Raw genomic sequence first — 21,628 nt, 5'->3', positions numbered from 1 at the left:
ATTAAACAACTAAAAATAACCCAGACTTCATGTCTTCCTTACATTCTAGATACAGATTTCCTCTCCGATCTCTTATACGCATGGTGACTCCCTTCAGCGTCACATTCAGATCACAGCATCAATGCCACACATGCTGCTTTGTACAGACAGCAAGATCTTTACAAATGTTTGTCTTAGGAGGCCCCAGAACTCTCAACTCCTTAAGAACAATAGTCTCCATAATTCTTATTGGCCACATTATGGAGAAAGTGGAGCTACTGAAGTTAAACTCTAAGATAAATTTTTACCTATTTTTTTTTTCTCAGTAAACTGAGAGTTTTTCTCTGAAAAAATTCTGTAAAGTCCTTGTCTTGAAATTTTAATCAATAAAAGAACAAAACTTTTAAACAATTGTTGGCCCTAAAATTCTTAGAAATCACAGCAGAGGTCATCATTTTATAAGTGTAATGCTAAATTGAGGTTTTACATACATGTACAGTAAATTTTACACACACACAAAAAGTGAAACAATTTATCTGGATATTTCCAAGCACAGATCACTTCCAGGAAAGAAAGATTTGAGAGATGCTAAGAAGTTTTTGTACAGTTAAAATTAAAATTAAGCATGGGGAAATTCAGTGCTTGCAGAGACTGAATAGAAAGAGGAATAAAAATGGCCCTAGACACTTGACGGGATGAGCACTGGGTGTTATTCTGTATGTTGGCAAATTGAACACCAATAAAAAATAAATTTATTATTAAAAAAAATCAATGGCCCTAGATAGTTCGGTAATTCATTCTTCTCTGGCAGCAGGAGCTATCTATCTCAGAACATCACTTCCCAGGCTGCACAGTATTTGTAAAAGTACTCCTTTTGTAACCCGTGCCCATGGTCTCTTTCTTCCCAAAGATAATGGAAATTTCCATAAATTGGAGGTTTAGAAATGATAGAAAGTGGTGTTATGTTGTATTAAGAGCAGTGCTAAATGAGCACTGAAACAGTAAATTTCATACACAATCAGGGTTATATCATACACAATCAGGGTTACAAGAAATAAGAAAAAAAACAATGAGCCATAAAAAAAAAAAATCAGAGTAATGGTGATGTCCCATTTTCCAGATACCTGATAAGGTGTCAAAGGAATTAATTACAGTATCTGACTGCATTCAGTTCTACTCAATATGTTTTTCAGTCAAAATTACTGCATGTCAAGATACTGCTCACAAAGACTGGAGAGATCTGAAACCAGAGTCAAGTCACGCAATCAAATTGAAGGCATTAGGACTGAACCCAAGATGCCTCAATGGAAATGGCCTATTCACAAAGGAGGAGTCTCACTAGACAATGTAGCCATAACAGAACGAAACTGTACTTTTTCATTGCCCAGTACAGGTGTATGACATAATCTGGATGAAAGAATTAATGAATGGGCTCCTCTTGAAGTATTCAATACAAAGGAAGAAGCCAATCCTACGGGCAACATCTTTATGTTGTACTTTTACAGTCCAACTCAACTTCAAAAACACTGCACTGCTCAAGCCCTTCTCAGGCAAAAAGCCACTGGGCAGGCCAAAGTGGGGCAAGGACTGCCTAACAGTACCCAGAAGTAGAGACAGAGAGAGTGGGGTGCCCACCTATTCTTCAGGACCTACACCAGGAGAGCTTCAGAGGGGTTAAGGGAAAGAAGTGAGTCAGTGCATTTCAAAGAAACCAAAGGGAAAAACTTGAATGAACCCTAGATGGGAATCAGATGTTCCATGGAGCTCATGGTTTTCCATATGTGTACACATCTGTGTCCCTATGTAAGTGCATAGGTATGTGTCTACAGTTTCCTATCTCTGTTCATGAGGTTAAGCTATCATTTGTGAACCAGATGCATTCAGTCATCTCAGTTTGATAACATCTAATATTTGAACAACTTCTTCATCTTCTGCAGAGGATAATGCAATAGTCATATCAGCATGGCATCTGAGTCTCTGTGGTTGTTATCTCTCTCACTGGAAACCTTTATATGCAGTTCTGATTTCAAACACTAATTTCATGGAGACTGACTAATGTGAATCAGCCCTTGAAGAGAGCCTTCTTTCCTATACTGGTGAACTCCAATTGCTGAGCCTATACAAAGGAAGGCTAAGAGATCCTAGAAAATTCTCCACACACTATCCTCTGAGGACTACCCAGAGAGAACTGGCTTCCCCTAACAATGAAGCACCTCTCTTCCTTCACAAATGCCAATAATATTTTTTAATATATGAAATGTGATCACCCGTCTCCGAAAATGACCATGGGTAGATTTAGGGTCTTGGGAACCGTATGAATAGCTCTGAACGCCAGTTGAGAAATCAAATTGACTCATTTCCTCACTCAGGCTGCTGTCTGCCAAGTGTGACAAGGAAGACAGATAATGAGGGCCATCTGAAATATAAAGAAAATACATTTATTCAAATTGGTGAAAAAATGTATTTCTCTAAGCTCAAATGATATTAAAATTAAAAGTTTTTTAATAAAATTAAAAGTTAACTAAGGTTTTCATTAATCCTGTGATTCTCAACAGACTATCTAGATTAACAAAGCAAAAGAAATGGGGAAAGATCTCCTTTTGTTTTTGTCATTATTGAGCAGTTATTTTCTACTGTCATGGATAGAGACATTAAGGTAAACTATATATTATTTTTGGATATATTAACAAAATTTTCTTGCATTAAATTTTTGATGGGGTATATTTTGCATATAAAGTCTAGGGGCACCTGGGTGGCTCAGTCAGTTCAGCGTCTCCCTTCGGCTCAGGTCATGATCCCACAGTCCTGGGATGGAACTCTGCACTGGGCTCCCGGCTCAGTGGGGAGTCTGCTTGCTTCTCCCTCTCCTCTGCTGCTCCCCCTGCTTATGTTCTCTTGTTGTGTCAAATAAATAAATAAAAACCTTACGATAAATAAAAAATAAAAAAGTCTAACAGAAACATGGGGAAAGATACTACTGAAAAACAAGTAATCTACACATGAGACTGGTCCCAATTTTATCCTCAAAAAAAACCAAAAAGCTATGAAGAAAAATTAACCAAAAAACTAAAACAAGGAGCATGGGGAGCAAGAGAGGGTTAATTTTGAATAGGGAAGCCAGGGAGAACTTCCTTCAAAGGTTGGCATTAAACAAAAGTTGACATCTGGGACCAAGATTATTCTAGGCGGAGGAGACATCACGTAAAAATGCCCAGGAGCCAAATGAGCCCTGTGCCTACAAGCACAGCCAGGGGACAGTGCCATTGGGGCAGAGTCGCAGGGAGGAGCAAGGCAGGGCAAGGGGCCTTAGGCAGCTCTGTTCTCAGGGAGGTGGGAATTGATGGGAGGTCTGAAACGGATGAGTGGCAGCATGGGTCTTTTATTTCAACACTGATTTCTGAATGCATTTAAGCAAACGACATAATCCATAAGCAAAAAATAGCTATCAACCAATCTTGCACTTTTAGAAAAAGCATACCATATCTTCTTAGCCCTCTTTGCCCATTCTGAGGTCCTTCTACGAAGCTAAAGTTTACCTAACTGCATTTCTTTCAAAATAGAATTCTATCTGCCACTTAAAGCTTTTCGAACTCCATTTCAATGTTTTTTGGATATTTAAAAATTTTTTTATTCACATAACAAATACCATTGGTTACATAACAAATTAGAATCTTATCATTTTGAAAATATCCCACCTGAATCCCCATTTGCTGCTTCCCTGGCTTCTCTCCTAATTTCAATGTACTTTTTCTTTCTTTCCATAGGAACCTATTAAGCAAAACAAATATACAATTTAAAACTTTTTAGAATCATGATCACACATTTTCTATTTTAATAGCAATTCGACCAAAAAAACTAAATTTTGAACAAGACTTTTATCAAATATAAAATCACTAAATATATCCACAAAGACAGGTGAGTGCCCTTAAGAAATGCTTTTCCCACAGAACCCCACTGAGGCACATGTTTCCCCTCTGGGCTCTGGCACCTAATGTGGGTAAAGCTCCGGCAGCCACATGCCCAGATTATCAATAGTCCTTACCTGACCTATAAGCCTCAGTTTCCTGAACTATACAGTTATGGTATAACACAGCACCTTACAATGCTATTGTAAAGTTTAGAAGTAACATACAGCAACTGTCTGAATGATATTATATTTTTTTTATTTTTAGTTCTTTGAACATACACCTTGAAAAACGTTCCTAGTCTTGTCCCAAAAGGGAACAAGGCAGGTAGCAACCACTTACGTGAACTCATGAACCCCTGAGACCTGATAAGGTCAGCAGCCACGCATGCTAATATGAGTGACAGCTCCTGACCTATACCATGGTGTACAAGCCCTGGCACTCTACCCAATTCCCATCTCCAGTGGGCTGTGAAAGGCTGCACCTACAACCTCCCATCAATTGCTGAGGCTGGCATGTCAAACTTAGCTTGGCTAAAATTAAGCTTGTCACATTTGCCACAGCAAGTTTCCCAACTATTACCATGACTTCTGCTCAGAGAACTCCCATTATCCTGCCAAATTACCCAAGCAGGGCCACAGCATTATAATGCTCTATCTGGATAGATCTCAATTTCACTGACCAGAGGAATTTACTCAGCAAACAACTTCTGGGATATGTCCTAATAGCATCTTTTATGGTCATTTTCTATCTTTCACTAGTTAAGACGGAAAAATCAAGTTATGATCATTTTTCTATAGTTGCCTGCATTTGTACCAGATATTATAGTTCAAATTGAATACTGGGAATTTTACATGTTTAACATAACATGTTTTTTCTATAAACATCTGATAAATTTTTCAAACTCAGGAACACCAATAAAAAATTTCACTCACCTCAACTTCTATAGGAAAAGTATAGCAGCGTTTCAGGTCAATCAGATTTTCCAAAATAAACAAGTTCTGTAAATCCAAAGAGTCATAGAAAAAATATCTGAATAGTGGAGATCCTTATTGCTGATGCTACTATACTTAATAACTCATGGTGAAGCACTTTAGCTTTATATATGCAGAACTACAAGAACTACATCCTCAATATTCTGAGGATGTGCAAATTATGATATAATTTTAATTTAGATAATTAAATTGAAATCCTGCACTGATGGCAACTGGAAGTTTTATGAAAAGTCTACCTTTTCAGGTTTTTCACTAAACAGAAAACCTTGGTAAAATTTTAATTCAGTGAAGACACAGCAGATAACAGAAATGGCACAGTTGTATGCAGCACAATGGTAAAGTCTTCTCCTCTCCAGCAACTGATTCTCACCCGCCATGTTCTCTGTAAATGCATCATAGCACAATCTGTAGAATAGATGCAGGTTAAAAATTAATTCATATAACAGGGAAATTGAAGCATAAGCTCAACAATGCCAGACAACAGAATCTGAATTCAGTTTAGCCTTCTCTGAGTGTCACGTTTGTGTCTGGCATAATACTAGGTACTGGAAATAAAAGGCAACTTTAAAAAAAAAAAAAAAAGACAACTTAAGTCACGGAACCCACGCACATCTCAAGGTAGAGGTGGGGTCCAGGGATTTCATCACACTGTGGTACACACAGCAACAGCAACCAGCCCAGTAAATTAAGAGATGGAAGCAAGGAGGATCAACAGTAAGCCAGGCACAGGAGCCAGCAACGGTTTAAAGAAAAAATCTGAACCGTATTTTGAATTCTAAGTCAAAGGGGAAATGTATGTAAGGATTATGAACAAGAGAGAAGAGTGTTACTTATAGTGAGGGATAAGCCACAGGATGTGTTCAGAAGATGTGGTGGGAAGTAGCAGTGGCTGGCAGTGAGCAAATGGTGTAGAGGGGGTGCATTCTTAAAAGAGCTCGCCTGCCATGCTAAGGAGCTCGGACTTCATTCTGCAGGATGGGGTCTCCAAACTGCCCAGGTGACCAACTACTGTTGAAAACAGTTTTAACAGCGCACAACCTATTCCTTTAATTTCAAATGGCGGTCAGGAAAATATATAAATCCCTTTATATTGTAAATCACACCACTAAAAATATATCAAGCTATTAAGGAGTGGGGGAATGGTAAGAAAAAAAACAAAGTTTTATTCCTTATAAAAGATGAGTGTAGGATAAAACATGCTACCCAATAACCTGCTAAATTGAAGTCTAAGTAGTTTGTACATAAGAAAAAAACAAGAAAATTATAAAAACTCATATTTAAACATTTATTCACATTATATACAAGCATAATGATACATGCATCAAAAATATTAACCAATCAAACAAACCAGAAGTTGACTAAAACCTTACTTAATAAGTGTCTTTGTAAGTTCATTTCCTTCTGTAACACATGAGCCGTGGAAAACTTGATTAATTTTAGATTCCTTTGAGTGAACATCATCTTTTGAAAGACGAGAATACATCACATCTAGCATCTTATAAAACCCCATCTTCTTGGTGATTTGAGTATCAAAGGTAGATTCATTTAGCTAAGGAAAGGTAACAAATGATTATCTTTGGTCTAATCAAACATGAACAATTATCTATTGAATATATCAAATACTCAAATACATATATTTAATATTAACGCTTTTTACATATAAAATAATTTTAACATAGCTGTTGAATCACTTCAATAGGAGACCACCCAAGGTCAGAAACATAGATCTAAACACTGATGTGTTATACTGAGTGTAGCAGGAAGTAATGCACAACGTCCAAATAGTGACCTTAGAATGTGAATATAGGGCTTTTGCACAAAATCTTATCAAAGACATGACCAATAGCAGGTGAAACTTCAAAGTAATAAAAAACAAAATTTTCAAGTACTTACAGAATTTTCTAAAGATATCCACATCCTAATCCCTGGAACCTGTGAATACACTCTCATAAGGCAAAAAAGGACTTTGTGAATGTGATTAAGTTAAGGATCTTAAGATAGGGAGACAATTCTGGGTTTTCATTCAGCCATAGATGAAACCATATGTGACCTTACAAGAGGAAAGAGAGAGAAATGAGACATACAGGAAAAGGCAATGTGATGACGGAATTAGGGGCCAGAATGATGCAGCCACATATTGAGGAATGCCAGCAGCTACCAGAAGCTGGAAGAGGCAAGGAGCGGATACTCAGGGATGCTGGGGCAACTGTGGCCATGACAACATCACAAATTCAGCTCAGTGAAACTAATTAGACTTCTGGCCTCCAAAACTGGGAGAGAATTAAATTCTGTTGTTTTGAGCCACCAAGCTGACGGTAATTTGTTACTGAAAATTTGGAAAACTAATACATATTTTGGTATCAAGAGTTGGATCTGCTCTAACAAATGGATGATGGGCAAAGGCTGAGAGAAATTTGCCATGCATGACAGAAAAAGCCAAGTGCCTTATAGAGACTGCTGGCAGAAATATCAACACTGAAGGCATCGCTGGTGAGAGCTCAGAAGGAAGTAAAAAGCTTGACAGAAAAAGCTAAAATTGTCTTACAGAACTTCTCAATCATCATAAACACACTTGTGGTAGAAATATGGACATTAAAGTAGTTGCTAGTGAGGTCTCAAAAGGAAATAAGGAACATACTTTTGGAAACTGGAGGAAAGAGGATCCTTGTTACACAGTGGCAAGAAAACTTGGCTGAGAAAGTGTTCTACAGTTATATACACAGCAGAACTTGTAAGCCATGCACTTGAATATTTAGCTGAAAAAATTTCCAAGCAAATTTGTTGAAGGTGCTGGCTGCTTTCTTCTTTCCTGCTTATAATACATGCAAGAGACAAATTGAATTAAAAACTACTAAGCAGGGAGGGCAGCCCAGGTGGCTCAGCGGTTTAGCGCCACCTTCAGCCCAGGGCCTGATCCTGGAGACCTGGGATGGAGTCCCACGTCAGGCTCCCTGTGTGGAGCCTGCTTCTCCCTCTGTCTGTGTCTCTGTTTCTCAAAAATAAATAAATAAAATCTTAAAAAAAAAAAAATACTAAGCAATAAGAACCAAAAACTTGATTTGAGAAATTCTCAGCTTACCCAGATTGTCAAAGATGCTAACATTAGGAAGTTCACTGTTAGAAAAGTGGCTCTGGAGAGAAGAACAAGGGTGTGGCTGGACATTCCTGAGCCAGTACTGAAGAAATTAGCATGGGACTCCTGGATGCCCTCATCCGTTTCAACAGAACCAAGAACAGAGATGTAATTATCCATCAAAGACCTGTGAAGGACTCTCATCTAATGGAGTAAACCCCCAAGACACACACAGGAGAGCTATGGAGTTGTTGAGAATGTCATACCCGAGCAAACACCACCAGCTTAGACTGAAGCAGATAGAGACAAAAGTAAAGGCGGGGGGGGGGGGGGGGGGACAGACAAAGCTGTTGTACTCCCTGAATTCCACAGGCAAGAAACAGATTGATAAAAACTACTCAGCTGCAAATATATGCCATCCTTCAAGAAAAAAGAATGACTCTAAGAATGGAGTCTTGGTCTAGAGGGCAGAACACCAAGCCACAAAGCATTATATTATCCAGGGAGAATTTGCCTGCCTGGACCTATGAAACACTGATTTCTTCCTTACCTCATTTTCTCTTTTTTAAAATAGGAATGACTATAATTGTCATCCTATGCCTGTTGAACCACTGTCTTTTGGAAACAAATTATTTGTTTTCTAGTTTCACAGGTCTACAAATGGAAAGAAATTTGCCCAAAGATGGATCATACCCAGAATCTTACCCATACGTGATTCATTACAGTTTGAATGATGAAAGCTAGGACTCTGAGATGATGATACTCAGATTGAATTTTGACTTAAAGGTTGATGAGGTGATGTGTTTAGACTCTGGGAGATGTTAGGATGTGAAAAATGTATTTTGCGAGTGAGAACATTTGATGCAGGGAGACTATATTCAGCTGAATAACATCCCCTTACAAATACCCACGGTCCAATCACTGGAATCCTGAACGTTACCTTAGATGATAAAAAAGGATTATAAAATCAAGTAAAGGATCTGGAATTAGCAGATGATCAAAGTGGGTCCTAATGCAATCATATATTTATAAGAGAGAGGCAAAGAGGGATTAGACAAAAGAAGAGGAGGCAATGTGACCACAGAAGCAAAGAGAGGAGTGATTTAGCCACAAGCTAAGGAATACAGGCTGCCACAAAAGCTGGAAGAGGCAAAGAAAGGCTTTACCCCTAGGGCCTCTATAGCCTTGCAACACCTTGACAAAAGTCCAAGGAAACTGATTTCTGATTTCTGGCTTACAGAACGAAGAGAGAATAAATCTCTGATGTTCTAAGCCACGTTGGTGGTAATTTGTTAAAACACCTTCAGGAAACTAATGGAGACTCCATGTAACTACAGATTGTTATCAAACTGTTGAGGTAATACTCCTTGAGCAACAATGATCCATTGCAGTTTTTTTTTAATTTTAAATTCAATTAATTAACATATAATGTATTCTTGGTTTCAGAGGTAGAGGAAAGTGATTCATCAGTGTTATGTAATAATATCCAGTGCTCATTACATCACCCAGTTACCCCATCACCCCACTTCCTCCCCTCCAGCGACCCTCAGTTGCTTCCTATAATTCAGAGTCTTTTACGGTTTGTCTGATTTCATCTTGTTTTATTTTTTCCTCTCTTGCCCTATGATCCTCTGTTTTGTTTTTTAAATTCCACATATGAGTAAGATCATATAATTGTCTTTCTCTGATCAACTTATTTCACTTTGCATAATACCCTCTAGTTCCAACCACACATTAAAGTTTTTAAGGACACTGATCAAGGAGATTGGTCAATTCTCATTACCATTAAATTTAATAACAGATGTACAAATACCTTTGTAAATCTAGACTTCAACACATCAATGGTTTCCACCACAATTTTGCCAAAGAATTCTCTCAAAGCACTCAGGCCACAATGCCACAACAGAGTGAGAAGAGAGCGATCTACAAATGCTTGGCGAGTGACATTTGAAAGTAGGTCATCCCTCTTGAACATTCTGTATACCCTTTCCAAAAGGGCTAATTGTGTGACACAAGAACTCCTAAGGAAAAAAAAAAAGAGAATTATATGAACATGCCTGCTTTGAACAAATATTTTATGAGTGCCTACCCACATAACAAGCAAAATATACACCAATGACTACAAATTTTAAAAGTAACATTAAAGATCATATAAAAACCATGAAATACAAGTAGCATTTGTACGTGAACCATATTATTGTACTTATCCCCAGAAATCTTCATGTGCAATTTAGGCATTAAGGAGAATTGTTATCATTACTTTTAAATCTGACCATTTTTAGAAAACAGCTGGCAGGCTTTGGGAGAGTCTCGGGCCTAAAGATGATCACAGATTCAGAATTTGAAACTCATGAGTTATAAAAAATCTAGTCTCTTCCTAAAAACAAACAGCCATTCCTATTTCCTACAGAGATATATTCACGTGGCCCTTTACATTCTCATCTGGAATATAAGATATTGTATGATCATCTATAAGATTTTCTCTGTAAGTCTATAAACCAAGAATACAGAGTTTGTTTCTTCACCTACAAAAATACGAGCTTAGGACTAAATGATCATTAAAATCCTTTTCCAGATCTAAAATTCTGATTCTTAGAAGGATGAACCAGGGCCAAAATGTTCAATTTAGAGGATAATTCAGTCAGAAAATTTTAAGACTCAGGACATTACTAGATGGTATATGGGCTTCTGTAATATTTACTTGGGCACCGCCTTTGATTTAAATTATTTTGAGGAGCTCTCTGACAGCACAGTAGAAACACAGCCCTAAAACACTTACAGAAAAAACTAAGGAGGAGAAGAAAAGAAAAAGAACAAAATCTAATTATAAAAAATGAGACAGCAGTTTACTGAAAATAATTTAAATGAGCTTTAACTATATGTTCTACTTCACTTATAATAAAAGAAATACAAATTAAAACAACACTTCGAAATTCTTTCCCACCTATAAAAAATGGGAAAAAATCCAAGTGTTTGACACCATATTCTACTGGTAAAACTGTGACAAGATAGACACTCATTTACTGCCGAGGGATCAAATAATATCAACCCCTCCAAAAGGGATGTAATGAAAGCTTGCAAAATTACAAACACAAGGGGGAGAGCAAGATGGTGGAAGAGTAGGGATCCTCAACTCACCTGGTCGCACCAACTTACCTGGATAACTTTCAAAACATACTGAACACCTACAAATTGAACCTGGGATTTAAATACAGAAGAGCCAGAACGCTACAGAGAGAAAGGTTTCTCCTTCTAACAAGAATCATCTAGGTGAAATTTACTTAGGTCGTGGCTGATATTCATGACCAAGGCCACTCACAGCCACTCTGCACTGAGCAAAATGACAAGAAGGAAGAATTCACCGAAAAAGAATCAGAAACAGCACTATCTACCAGAGTTAGAATTTGGATTACAATTCAATGTCAGAAGACAGGGATGTCCACTCTCGCCACTGCTATTCAACACAGTACGAGAAGTCCTAGCCTCAGCAATCAGGCAACAAAAAGACATAAAAGGCATTCAAATTAGCAAAGAAGAAGTCAAACTCTCCCTCTTCGCGGATCACATGATTCTCTACATAGAAAACCCAAAAGCCTCCACCCCAAGAACTCATACAGCAATTGGCAGTGTGGCAGGATACAAAATCAATGTCCAGAAGTCAGTGGCATTTCTATACACTAACAATGAGACTGCAGAAAGAGAAATTAAGGGGTCAATCCCATTTACAATAGCACTCCAAAGCATAAGATACCTAGGAATAAACGTAACCAAAGAGGTAAAGGATCTATACCCTAAAAACTACAGAACACTTCTGAAAGAAATTGAGGAAAACACAAAGGAATAGAAAAATATTCCATGCTCATGGATTGGAAGAATTAATATTGGGAAAATGCCAATGTTACCCAGGGAAATTTACACGTTTAATGCAATCCCTATCAAAATACCATGGACTTTCTTCAGAGATTTGGAACAAATTATTTTAAGATTCGTGTGGAATCAGAAAAGACCCCGAATACCCAGGGGAATTTTAAAAAAGGAAACCATAGCTGGGGGCATCACAATGCCAGATTTCAGGTTGTACTACAAAGCTGTGGTCATCAAGACAGTGTGGTACTGGCACAAAAACAGACACATAGATCAATGGAACAGAATAGAGAACCCAGAAGTGGACCCTGAACTTTATGGTCAACTAATATTCAATAAACGAGGAAAGAGTATCCACTGGAAGAAAGACAGTCTCTTCAATAAATGGTGCTGGGAAAACTGGACATCCACATGCAGAAGAATGAAACTAGACCACTCTCTTGCACCAGACACAAAGATAAACTCAAAATGGATGAAAGATCTAAATGTGAGACAAGATTCCATCAAAATCCTAGAGGGGAACACAGGCAACACCCTTTTTGAACTTGGACACAGTAACTTCTTGCAAAATACATCTATGAAGGCAAGGAAACAAAAGCAAAAATGAACTATTGGGACTTCATTAAGATAAGAAGCTTTTGCACAGCAAAGGATATAGTTAACAAAACTAAAAGACAACCTACAGAATGGGAGAAGATATTTGCATATGACATATCAGATAAAGGGCTAGTTTCCAAGATCTATAAAGAACTAATTAAACTCAACGCCAAAGAAATAAACAATCCCATCAGGAAATGGGCAAAAGACATGAAGAGAAATCTCACAGAGGAAGACATAGACATGGCCAACAATCACATGAGAAAATGCTCCGCATCACTTACCATCAGGGAAATACAAATCAAAACCACAATGAGATCCCACCTCACACCAGTGAATATGGGGAAAATTAACAAGGCAGGAAACCACAAGTGTTGGAGAGGATGCAGAGAAAAGGGAACCCTCTTACACTGTTGGTGGGAATGTGAACTGGTGCAGCCACTCTGGAAAACTGTGTGGAGGTTCCTCAAAGAGTTAAAAATAGACCTGCCCTATGACCCAGCAATTGCACTGCTGGGGATTTACCCCAAAGATTCAGATGCAGTGAAATGCCGGGACACCTGCACCCCGATGTTTCTAGCAGCAATGTCCACAATAGCCAAACTGTGGAAGGAGCCTCGGTGTCCTTCGAAAGATGCATGGATAAAGAAGATATGGTTTATATATACGATGGAATATTCCTCAGCCATTAGAAATGACAAATACCCACCATTTGCTTCGACCTGGATGGAACTGGAGGGTATTATGCTGAGTGAAATAAGTCAATCGGAGAAGGACAAACATTATATGGTCTCATTCATTTGGGGAATATAAATAATAGTGAAAGGGAATAATGGGGAAAGGAGGAAAAATAAGTGGGAAATATCAGAAAGGGAGACAGAACATGGAAGACTCCTAACTCTGGGAAACGAACTAGGGGTGGTGGAAGGGGAGGTGGGCGGGGGTTGGGGTGACTTGGTGGCAGCACTGAGGTGGGCATTTGACGGGATGAGCACTGGCTGTTATTCTGTATGCTGGCAAATTGAGCACCAATAAAAAATAAATTTATTACTAAAAAAAAGAGAGAGAGAGAAAAAAAAAACAGTGTCAGAAAGCCAATTCAGAAGCACAATTATAAAGCTACTGGTGGCTCTGGAAAAAAGCATAAAGGATTCAAGGGACTTCAACTGCAGAATTTAGATCTAATCTGGCCAAAATTAAAAATCAATTAAATGAGATGAAATCCAAACTGGAGGCCCTAACGATGAGCGTTAATGAGATGGAAGAAAGAGTGAGTGACATAGAAGACAAGTTGATGGCAAGGAAGGAAGGTGAGGAAAAAAGAAAAACAACTAAAAGACCATGAGGAAACATTAAGGGAAATAAATGACAGTCTCAGAAGGAAAAAAAAATCTATGTATAATTGGGGTTCCAGAAAGTGTGAACGGGGCAGAGGGCCAGAAAATGTATTTGAACAAAACATAGCTGAGAACTTCCCTAATTTGGGGAGGGAAACAGGCATTCAGATCCAGGAGATAGAGGTTCCCCCCCAAAATCAATAAAAACCATTAAACACCTTTATGTTTAACAGTGAAACTTGCAACTTCCAAAGATAAAGAGAAAAAACTTAGGGCAACAAGAAACAAGAGATTCCTAACTTGTACAGAGAAATGTGAGATTAACAGCTGACCTCTCCACAGAGACCTGCCAGGGCAGAAAGGGCTGGCAAATATATTCAGGGTCCCAAATGAGAAGAACATACAGCCAAGAATACTTTATCCAGCAAGTCTCACATTTAGAATGGAAGGAGAGATAAAGAGCTTCCATATAGGCAGAAACAGGAAGAACATGTGACCACCAAACCAGATCTACACAAATATTAAGGGGGACGCTGTAAAAGAAAGAGGAAGCCAAAGAAATAAGCCACAAAAACAGGGACTAGGGATCCCTGGGTGGCTCAGCGGTTTAGCGCCTGCCTCTGGCCCAGGGTGTGATTCTGGAGTCCCAGGATCGAGTCCCACATCAGGTTGCCTGCATGGAGCCTACTTCTCCCTCTGCGTGTGTCTCTGCCTCTGTGTGTGTGTGTGTGTGTGTGTGTGTGTGTCTCATGAATAAATAAATAAATTAAATATATATATAAAAATAACAGGGAGTGAATAGGTATTATGATGACACTAAATGCCTATTTTCCAATAGTTACTCTGAACATGAATGGGTTAAATGATCCCATCAAAGACGTAGGGTTTCAAACTGGATAAAAAAGCAAGACCCATCTATTTGCTGTCTACAAGAGACTCATTTTAGACCTAAAGACACCTCCGGTCTGGAAATGAAAGGTGGAGAACCATTTACCATTCAAATGGTCCTCAAAAGAAAGCTGGGTAGCAATCTTCATATTCGATAAATTAAAGTTTATCCCAAAGACTGTATTAGGAGATGAAGAGGGACACTATATCATACTTAAAGGATCTATCCAACAAGAAGACCTAACAATCATGAATATTTATCTCCCTAATGTGGGAGCTGCCAAGTATATCAATTAATTAGTAACCAAGGTAAAGACATAGATAATTAATACACTAATAGTAGGCGACTTCAACAAGGTGCTTTCTGCAAATGACAGATATTCTAAGCACAACCTCAACAAAGAAACAAGAGCTTTAAATGATACACTGGACAATTGGATTTCACAGATATATACAAAACTTTTCCATACAAACTCAACTGAATACACATTCTTCTCAGGTGCACATGGAACTTTCTCTAGAACAGACCACATACTAGGTCACAAATCAGGTCTCAACCGAACCAAAGATTAGGATTGTCCCCTGCATATTTTCAGACCATAATGCTTTGAAACTAGAACTCAATCACAAGAAGAAATTTGGAAGAAATTCAAACACGTGGAGGTTAAAGAGCATCCTGCTGAAAGATAAAAGGGTCAACCAGGAAATTAGAGAAGAATTAAAAAGATTCATGGGGAAAAAAAAAAAAAAAAAAGATTCATGGAAAGTAATGAGAATGAAGATACAACCGTTCAAAATCTTTGGAATACAGCAAAAGCAGTCCTGAGAGGGAAATACATCGCAATACAAGCATCCCTCAAATGATTGGAAAAAACTCAAATGCACAAGCTAACCTTCCACCTAAAGGAACTGGAGAAAGAACAACAAATAAAACCTACACAAAGCAGAAGAAGAGAGTTAATAAAGATTCAAGCAGAACTCAATGAAATAGAGACCAGAAGAATTGTAGAACACAAACAAAACAAGGAGATGGTTCTCTGAAAGAATTAATAAGATAGATTAACCATTAGCTAGCCTTATTAAACATAAAAGACTCAAATTAACAAAATCATGAAGGAAAGAGAAGAGATCAGACCCAATACCAAGGAAATACAAAGGATTTTGAGAACGTATTATGAAAAAAAAAAAAAAACTAAAGAAAGAAAGAAAGGAAGAAAGAAAGAAAAGAAAACGTATGAGCAGCTATATGCCAATAAATTAGGCTATCTAAAAGAAATGGATGCATTTATAGAAAACCACAAACTACCAAAACTGGTACAGGAAGAAATAGAAAACCTGAACAGGCCAATGACCAGGGAGGAAATTGAAGCAGTCATCAAAAACATCCCAAGACACAAAACTCCAGGGCCAGATGGCTTCCCAGGGGAATTCTATCAAACATTTAAAGAAGAAACAATACCTATTCTACTAATGCTGTTCCGAAGGAGAAAAAGGGATGGAGTACTTCCAAACTCGTTTTATGAGGCCAGCATCACCTAATTCCAAAACCAGACAAAGACCCCACCAAAAAGGAGAATTACAGACCAATATCCCCAAAGAACACAGATGCAAAATTTCTCACCAAGATACTAGCCAATAGGATCCAAAAGTACATTAAGAAGATTATTCACCATGACCAGGTGGGATTTATCCCTGGAATGTAAAGTTGGTTCAACATTCATAAAAGAATCAATGTGATAGATCACATCAACAAGAGAAAAAACAAGAACCATATGATCCTCTCAATAGATGCAGAGAAAGTATTTGACAAAATACAGCATCCATTCCTGATCAAAACTCTTCAGAGTGTAGGGATAGAGGGAACATTCCTCGACATCTTAAAAGCCATCTACGAAAAGCCCACAGCAACTATCATTCTCAATGGGGAAACAGTGGGAGCCTTTCCCCTAAGATCAGGAATACGACAGGGATGTCCACTCTCACCACTGCTATTCGACATAGTATTAGAAGTCCTAGTCTCAGCAATCAGGCAACAAAAAGACATCAAAGGCATTCAAATTGGCAAGAAGAAGTCAAACTCTTTGCAGATGACATGATACTGTACATAGAAAACCCAAAAGACTCCACCCCAAGATTGCTAGAACTCATACAGCAATTCAGCAGTGTGGTAGGACACAAAGTCAATGCCCAGAAATCAGTGACATTTCTCTAACGAGAGTGAAAAAAGAGAAATTAAGGAGTCATTCCTGTTTACAATTGTACTCAAAAGCTAAGATAGCTAGGAATAAACCTAACCAAAGAGGTAAAGGATCTATACCCTAAAAACAACAGAACTCTTCTGAAAGAAATTGAGGAAAACACAAAGGAATAGAAAAATATTCCATGCTCATGTATCAGAAGAATATTGTGAAAATGTCTGTGCTACCCAGGGCAATCTACACATTCAGTGCAAGCCCTATCAAAATACCATGGACTTTCCTCAAAGAGTTGGAAAAAATAATATCAAGATTTGTGTGAAATCAGAAAAGACCCCCGAATAGCCAGGGGAATATTGAAAAAGAAAACCAGAGCTGGGGGCATCACAATGCCAGATTTCAGGTTGTACTACAAAGCTGTGGTCATCAAGACAGTGTGGTACTGGCACAAAAACAGACACATAGATCAATAGAACAGAATAGAGATCCGAGAAATCGGCCCTCAACTCTATGGTCAACTAATATTCGACAAAGCAGGAAAGATTATCCACTGGAAAAAGGACAGTCTCTTCAATAAATGGTGTTGGGAAAACTGGACATACATACAAAAAAGTGAAATTAGAACATCTCTTATACCACAACACAAACTCAAAATGGATGAAAGATCTAAATGTGAGACAAGATTCCATCAAAATCCTAGAGGAGAACACAGGCAACACCCTTTTTGAACTTGGACACAGTAACTTCTTGCAAAATACATCTATGAAGGCAAGGAAACAAAAGCAAAAATGAACTATTAGGACTTATAAGATAAGAAGATTTCTGCACAGCAAAGGATATCAGTTAACAAAACTAAAAGACAACCTACAGAATGGGAGAAGATATTTGCATATGACGTATCAGATAAAGGGCTAGTTTCCAAGATCTATAAAGAACTAATAACTCAACAGCAAAGAAACAAACAATCCATCCTGAAATGGGCAAAAGACATGAAGAGAAATCTCACAGAGGAAGACATAGACATGGCCAACAATCACATGAGAAAATGCTCCGCATCACTTACCATCAGGAAATACAAATCAAAACCACAATGAGATCCCACCTCACACCAGTGAGAATGGGAAAATTAACAAGGCAGGAAACCACAAGTGTTGGAGAGGATGCGGAGAAAGGGAACCCTCTTACATGTTGGTGGGAATGTGAACTGGTGCAGCCACTCTGGAAGACTGTGTGGAGGTTCCTCAAAGAGTTAAAAATAGACCTGCCCTATGACCCAGCAATTGCACTGCTGGGGATTTACCCCAAAGATTCAGATGCAGTGAAATGCCGGGACACCTGCACCCCGATGTTTCTAGCAGCAATGTCCACAATAGCCAAACTGTGGAAGGAGCCTCGGTGTCCTTCGAAAGATGCATGGATAAAGAAGATATGGTTTATATATACGATGGAATATTCCTCAGCCATTAGAAATGACAAATACCCACCATTTGCTTCGACCTGGATGGAACTGGAGGGTATTATGCTGAGTGAAATAAGTCAATCGGAGAAGGACAAACATTATATGGTCTCATTCATTTGGGGAATATAAATAATAGTGAAAGGGAATAATGGGGAAAGGAGGAAAAATAAGTGGGAAATATCAGAAAGGGAGACAGAACATGGAAGACTCCTAACTCTGGGAAACGAACTAGGGGTGGTGGAAGGGGAGGTGGGCGGGGGTTGGGGTGACTTGGTGGCAGCACTGAGGTGGGCATTTGACGGGATGAGCACTGGCTGTTATTCTGTATGCTGGCAAATTGAGCACCAATAAAAAATAAATTTATTACTAAAAAAAAGAGAGAGAGAGAAAAAAAAACAGTGTCAGAAAGCCAATTCAGAAGCACAATTATAAAGCTACTGGTGGCTCTGGAAAAAAGCATAAAGGATTCAAGGGACTTCAACTGCAGAATTTAGATCTAATCTGGCCAAAATTAAAAATCAATTAAATGAGATGAAATCCAAACTGGAGGCCCTAACGATGAGCGTTAATGAGATGGAAGAAAGAGTGAGTGACATAGAAGACAAGTTGATGGCAAGGAAGGAAGGTGAGGAAAAAAGAAAAACAACTAAAAGACCATGAGGAAACATTAAGGGAAATAAATGACAGTCTCAGAAGGAAAAAAAAATCTATGTATAATTGGGGTTCCAGAAAGTGTGAACGGGGCAGAGGGCCAGAAAATGTATTTGAACAAAACATAGCTGAGAACTTCCCTAATTTGGGGAGGGAAACAGGCATTCAGATCCAGGAGATAGAGGTTCCCCCCCAAAATCAATAAAAACCATTAAACACCTTTATGTTTAACAGTGAAACTTGCAACTTCCAAAGATAAAGAGAAAAAACTTAGGGCAACAAGAAACAAGAGATTCCTAACTTGTACAGAGAAATGTGAGATTAACAGCTGACCTCTCCACAGAGACCTGCCAGGGCAGAAAGGGCTGGCAAATATATTCAGGGTCCCAAATGAGAAGAACATACAGCCAAGAATACTTTATCCAGCAAGTCTCACATTTAGAATGGAAGGAGAGATAAAGAGCTTCCATATAGGCAGAAACAGGAAGAACATGTGACCACCAAACCAGATCTACACAAATATTAAGGGGGACGCTGTAAAAGAAAGAGGAAGCCAAAGAAATAAGCCACAAAAACAGGGACTAGGGATCCCTGGGTGGCTCAGCGGTTTAGCGCCTGCCTCTGGCCCAGGGTGTGATTCTGGAGTCCCAGGATCGAGTCCCACATCAGGTTGCCTGCATGGAGCCTACTTCTCCCTCTGCGTGTGTCTCTGCCTCTGTGTGTGTGTGTGTGTGTGTGTGTGTGTGTCTCATGAATAAATAAATAAATTAAATATATATATAAAAATAACAGGGAGTGAATAGGTATTATGATGACACTAAATGCCTATTTTCCAATAGTTACTCTGAACATGAATGGGTTAAATGATCCCATCAAAGACGTAGGGTTTCAAACTGGATAAAAAAGCAAGACCCATCTATTTGCTGTCTACAAGAGACTCATTTTAGACCTAAAGACACCTCCGGTCTGGAAATGAAAGGTGGAGAACCATTTACCATTCAAATGGTCCTCAAAAGAAAGCTGGGTAGCAATCTTCATATTCGATAAATTAAAGTTTATCCCAAAGACTGTATTAGGAGATGAAGAGGGACACTATATCATACTTAAAGGATCTATCCAACAAGAAGACCTAACAATCATGAATATTTATCTCCCTAATGTGGGAGCTGCCAAGTATATCAATTAATTAGTAACCAAGGTAAAGACATAGATAATTAATACACTAATAGTAGGCGACTTCAACAAGGTGCTTTCTGCAAATGACAGATATTCTAAGCACAACCTCAACAAAGAAACAAGAGCTTTAAATGATACACTGGACAATTGGATTTCACAGATATATACAAAACTTTTCCATACAAACTCAACTGAATACACATTCTTCTCAGGTGCACATGGAACTTTCTCTAGAACAGACCACATACTAGGTCACAAATCAGGTCTCAACCGAACCAAAGATTAGGATTGTCCCCTGCATATTTTCAGACCATAATGCTTTGAAACTAGAACTCAATCACAAGAAGAAATTTGGAAGAAATTCAAACACGTGGAGGTTAAAGAGCATCCTGCTGAAAGATAAAAGGGTCAACCAGGAAATTAGAGAAGAATAAAAAAGATTCATGGAAAGTAATGAGAATGAAGATACAACCGTTCAAAATCTTTGGAATACAGCAAAAGCAGTCCTGAGAGGGAAATACATCGCAATACAAGCATCCCTCAAATGATTGGAAAAAACTCAAATGCACAAGCTAACCTTCCACCTAAAGGAACTGGAGAAAGAACAACAAATAAAACCTACACAAAGCAGAAGAAGAGAGTTAATAAAGATTCGAGCAGAACTCAATGAAATAGAGACCAGAAGAATTGTAGAACACAAACAAAACAAGGAGATGGTTCTCTGAAAGAATTAATAAGATAGATTAACCATTAGCTAGCCTTATTAAACATAAAAGACTCAAATTAACAAAATCATGAAGGAAAGAGAAGAGATCAGACCCAATACCAAGGAAATACAAAGGATTTTGAGAACGTATTATGAAAAAAAAAAAAAACTAAAGAAAGAAAGAAAGGAAGAAAGAAAGAAAAGAAAACGTATGAGCAGCTATATGCCAATAAATTAGGCTATCTAAAAGAAATGGATGCATTTATAGAAAACCACAAACTACCAAAACTGGTACAGGAAGAAATAGAAAACCTGAACAGGCCAATGACCAGGGAGGAAATTGAAGCAGTCATCAAAAACATCCCAAGACACAAAACTCCAGGGCCAGATGGCTTCCCAGGGGAATTCTATCAAACATTTAAAGAAGAAACAATACCTATTCTACTAATGCTGTTCCGAAGGAGAAAAAGGGATGGAGTACTTCCAAACTCGTTTTATGAGGCCAGCATCACCTAATTCCAAAACCAGACAAAGACCCCACCAAAAAGGAGAATTACAGACCAATATCCCCAAAGAACACAGATGCAAAATTTCTCACCAAGATACTAGCCAATAGGATCCAAAAGTACATTAAGAAGATTATTCACCATGACCAGGTGGGATTTATCCCTGGAATGTAAAGTTGGTTCAACATTCATAAAAGAATCAATGTGATAGATCACATCAACAAGAGAAAAAACAAGAACCATATGATCCTCTCAATAGATGCAGAGAAAGTATTTGACAAAATACAGCATCCATTC

General features: G+C 38.3%; 1 protein-coding gene across 4 annotated transcripts in view; it reads right to left on the bottom strand.

Annotated features, from left to right (window-relative positions):
* The window catches only part of PRKDC (protein kinase, DNA-activated, catalytic subunit), a 206,530-nt gene that overhangs the window by 95,791 nt on the left and 89,111 nt on the right, over positions 1–21,628 (bottom strand). For all 4 annotated transcript variants that reach the window (XM_041769223.1, XM_041769224.1, XM_041769225.1 and 1 more), the window contains 6 exons: positions 9,766–9,973; positions 6,250–6,428; positions 5,116–5,284; positions 4,820–4,885; positions 3,675–3,747; positions 2,247–2,395 (listed from right to left, as the gene is read on the bottom strand). In XM_041769223.1, the coding sequence (XP_041625157.1) occupies positions 2,247–2,395; positions 3,675–3,747; positions 4,820–4,885; positions 5,116–5,284; positions 6,250–6,428; positions 9,766–9,973 (844 nt within the window). The remainder of the gene's footprint in view (positions 1–2,246; positions 2,396–3,674; positions 3,748–4,819; positions 4,886–5,115; positions 5,285–6,249; positions 6,429–9,765; positions 9,974–21,628) is intronic.

This window comes from Vulpes lagopus, chromosome 9, assembly GCF_018345385.1.
Source record: "Vulpes lagopus strain Blue_001 chromosome 9, ASM1834538v1, whole genome shotgun sequence".
Taxonomy (NCBI): domain Eukaryota; kingdom Metazoa; phylum Chordata; class Mammalia; order Carnivora; family Canidae; genus Vulpes; species Vulpes lagopus.
The sequence above is the reverse complement of the archived record's forward strand: the minus strand, read 5'-3'. Positions and strand labels throughout refer to the sequence as shown.